The sequence below is a fragment of the Lucilia cuprina genome, chromosome 2, assembly GCF_022045245.1.
Source record: "Lucilia cuprina isolate Lc7/37 chromosome 2, ASM2204524v1, whole genome shotgun sequence".
Lineage (NCBI taxonomy): Eukaryota > Metazoa > Arthropoda > Insecta > Diptera > Calliphoridae > Lucilia > Lucilia cuprina.
This window is the reverse complement of record NC_060950.1, coordinates 16,103,989-16,106,739: the sequence shown is the minus strand read 5'-3', so window position 1 is coordinate 16,106,739 and position 2,751 is coordinate 16,103,989. Positions and strand designations below refer to the sequence as shown.

General features: G+C 26.9%; 1 protein-coding gene across 1 annotated transcript in view; it reads left to right on the top strand.

The window, feature by feature from the left end:
* The first annotated feature begins 437 nt into the window (after positions 1-437).
* Positions 438-2,751, top strand: part of LOC124419340 — a 22,891-nt gene continuing 20,577 nt past the window's right edge. Inside the window, exons 1-2 of the mRNA XM_046948297.1 lie at positions 438-486; positions 636-799. Of these exons, the coding sequence (XP_046804253.1) occupies positions 438-486; positions 636-799 (213 nt within the window). The remainder of the gene's footprint in view (positions 487-635; positions 800-2,751) is intronic.

Below are 2,751 nucleotides of genomic sequence, written 5' to 3'. Positions count from 1 at the left end.
ACTGAACTAGAACTGTACTAGAACTGAACTAGAACTGAACTAGAACTGAACTAGAACTGAACTAGAACTGAACTAGAACTGAACTAGAACTGAACTAAAACTGAACTACTTGTACTAGGAATGATTAATTGTGTGAGAGTTCGGAGAAATCATACAGGTTGTGAATTATTTTAAGTTGAACTACAATTATTGTAAAGTTGAAAGGAACGGAAGCTTCATAAAACTGAATGGTTTAATAACATATACCATACACACATACACTTGAAATAGTTTATATTTGTTCTGTATTTTTATACCCGGCGTTGTCCGGCGTTTTAAGTGGTTTCATAACATTATACGTAAGTATTCACCCTTTAACGTTTTTTTTTAATCCTATCCTCTTTATGATGTTTTGCAAAAATATTTTTAAGAAACTTTTTTTTCACCAATTACGAAAAATGCCTAAAATTACCAAAAATCTACCAAACGAACACATACACAGTCCAAGTGTACATCTTACTTTGTAATTGATGTAAAAACAAACGAACAGACTTACAAAGATATTTATAATTATACATACATATTACTTTACCATTAACTACTTACTACCAACTAACTAACTATCTGCTCTATTTATTTCTTTATATATTTTCTAGGTTTTCTCGTTGACAAGTTTGGTAAATACAAACCAGTTGTGGTTATGAGTCTTCTATTGAATGCCATCTTCCATCATTCATTGCTATTTATACCGCAACAGGAAATACCGGGTGTTGTTCCGTCAGCATTTGTAATGCGTCATCCTGACAGCGGTGATATTGAGGTAAGAAGAGGTTAAATTGATTTTTATTTTTTTTTCATATGTATGTTTAATTGAAAAGTTTTACATATTGATGATATATGGCTGCAAGAATTTCTGTTTAAACAACTGAAATGCATAAGGAAAGTTTATGTTTAGATTTTTACTTGTTCTTCTTTAATTTGATATGTTATGTAGAAAAGTTGGATTTATAGTGTATGAAAACTAATGTGGATATATTAGGGTGTTTTTTACAAGATCGAAAAAAAAAATTATAAAATTTAAAGCAGGATTTAATGGAACATACATACATAGATAAGTATATGATTTGATTTAAATTTAAAGTTCGACAATTTTTTATATTTTTGCATTTAGAGAACCACCCTAATAGAAGTTTTAAGTACTTGGTTCTGCACAGTATTTTGCATCAGTTTTTCAAGAGAAAATTAGTTGGTGAAAAACAGTTAAAGTTGAAAGCGAGATTTTGTCATATTGAGTTGCAGTTGTGGAATCGTAGAATATTTAAATTTATTCAATTTTGAAAAAACACAAAAATATTAAAGTTATCTGACTATCAAGGATAATTTTATGCATTTTTAAAAAAGATAAACATTCCAAATAATAAAACTAATATTTAACAATCTCCAAAAGAAATTTTGTTCTCTCTTAAGTAAGATATAGCCATAAAATTAAGCCAATATCACTATATAGTGTTGATTGTATTTGTGCTTAACCATATTGAGTAAATATCCTTAAACTAGGACATGTCAATATATTTCCAACAATTGTCAATGAAAATTCTTTGTTAATTAACAATAAATGCTAAGGAAATATTTAAAATGTAATTTATGTCATAAAATTTGTTTATTTTTTTATATTTAATATATTACAAATATAGAATTATGTTTACAAATTGCTTTAAAGGTATTTAAAGCAATTTGTCCTTGTATGTAAATTCCTCTTCCTTCTATATAAAATAACTAACACATTTGCTGTTATCGACATTGTTTAATTTCAAGTATTTTATCTACATGTTCTTTAATAAATTTTACACCATGCATTCTCTAATCAATAACAAACTTGATTCAATTTGTAAGAACTTAACGAACAAATGAACCTTTTCCAATGCCCAGCAAATCTAGAGATTATCAACGAAATAGTAATAAAAATAAAATACATTTTAAAAAAATTTCTTAATATATACAGATTAACAATTGATGAGAATTCTGTAATATTCTCAAAGCTTGTAGGACCACCTTCTAGATTACTTGGTATGTGTTAAGTAATCAATTGAGTTTGATGCACTTTAAAAGTTAAATACAAAAAGTTTAAATTTAAAAGAGAATGATAAACCTCTCCTAAACTGATGGGTGAAAGTTAGTACCACCATATTAACTATATCTGTATTCACACTCATATTCCCTATCTTAATTAAAATAATATATTTGAGTGAGCATTTTAAATTGATTTTACATTATTGCTTGCGGTTTACACATCACTAACTTACATGCATATTTCTATATATAATTTTACTTCATGTGTGTATGTATTTTGTATTACATATATAGTGAGTTATATATATGTATATTTTAACATGGTTGTATATGCATGTATATACCATACTTATCTTTTACATGATATTGATTAAGTTTCCGGAGCAAATTGTCTATCACCTGTACATGTAATGTTGAAAGTATGGAAAAAAAACTTACATTTCATATGTGCACTTTTGTAAACAACAACAATGAGATTGGCTGAGTTACGGTTTGATTGGATAAACTAATATTTGTGACAAAATGCTAAAGTATAAAAAATAAGAAAGTTTCATTGTCCTAGTTCGAACATATGATACCCTACAATATTTGAGTAGAATGATAGATAGATAGATAGATAGATAGATAGATAGATGGATAGAAAGATAGATAGATAGATAAATAGATAGATAAATAGATAGATAGATAGATAGATAGATAGAT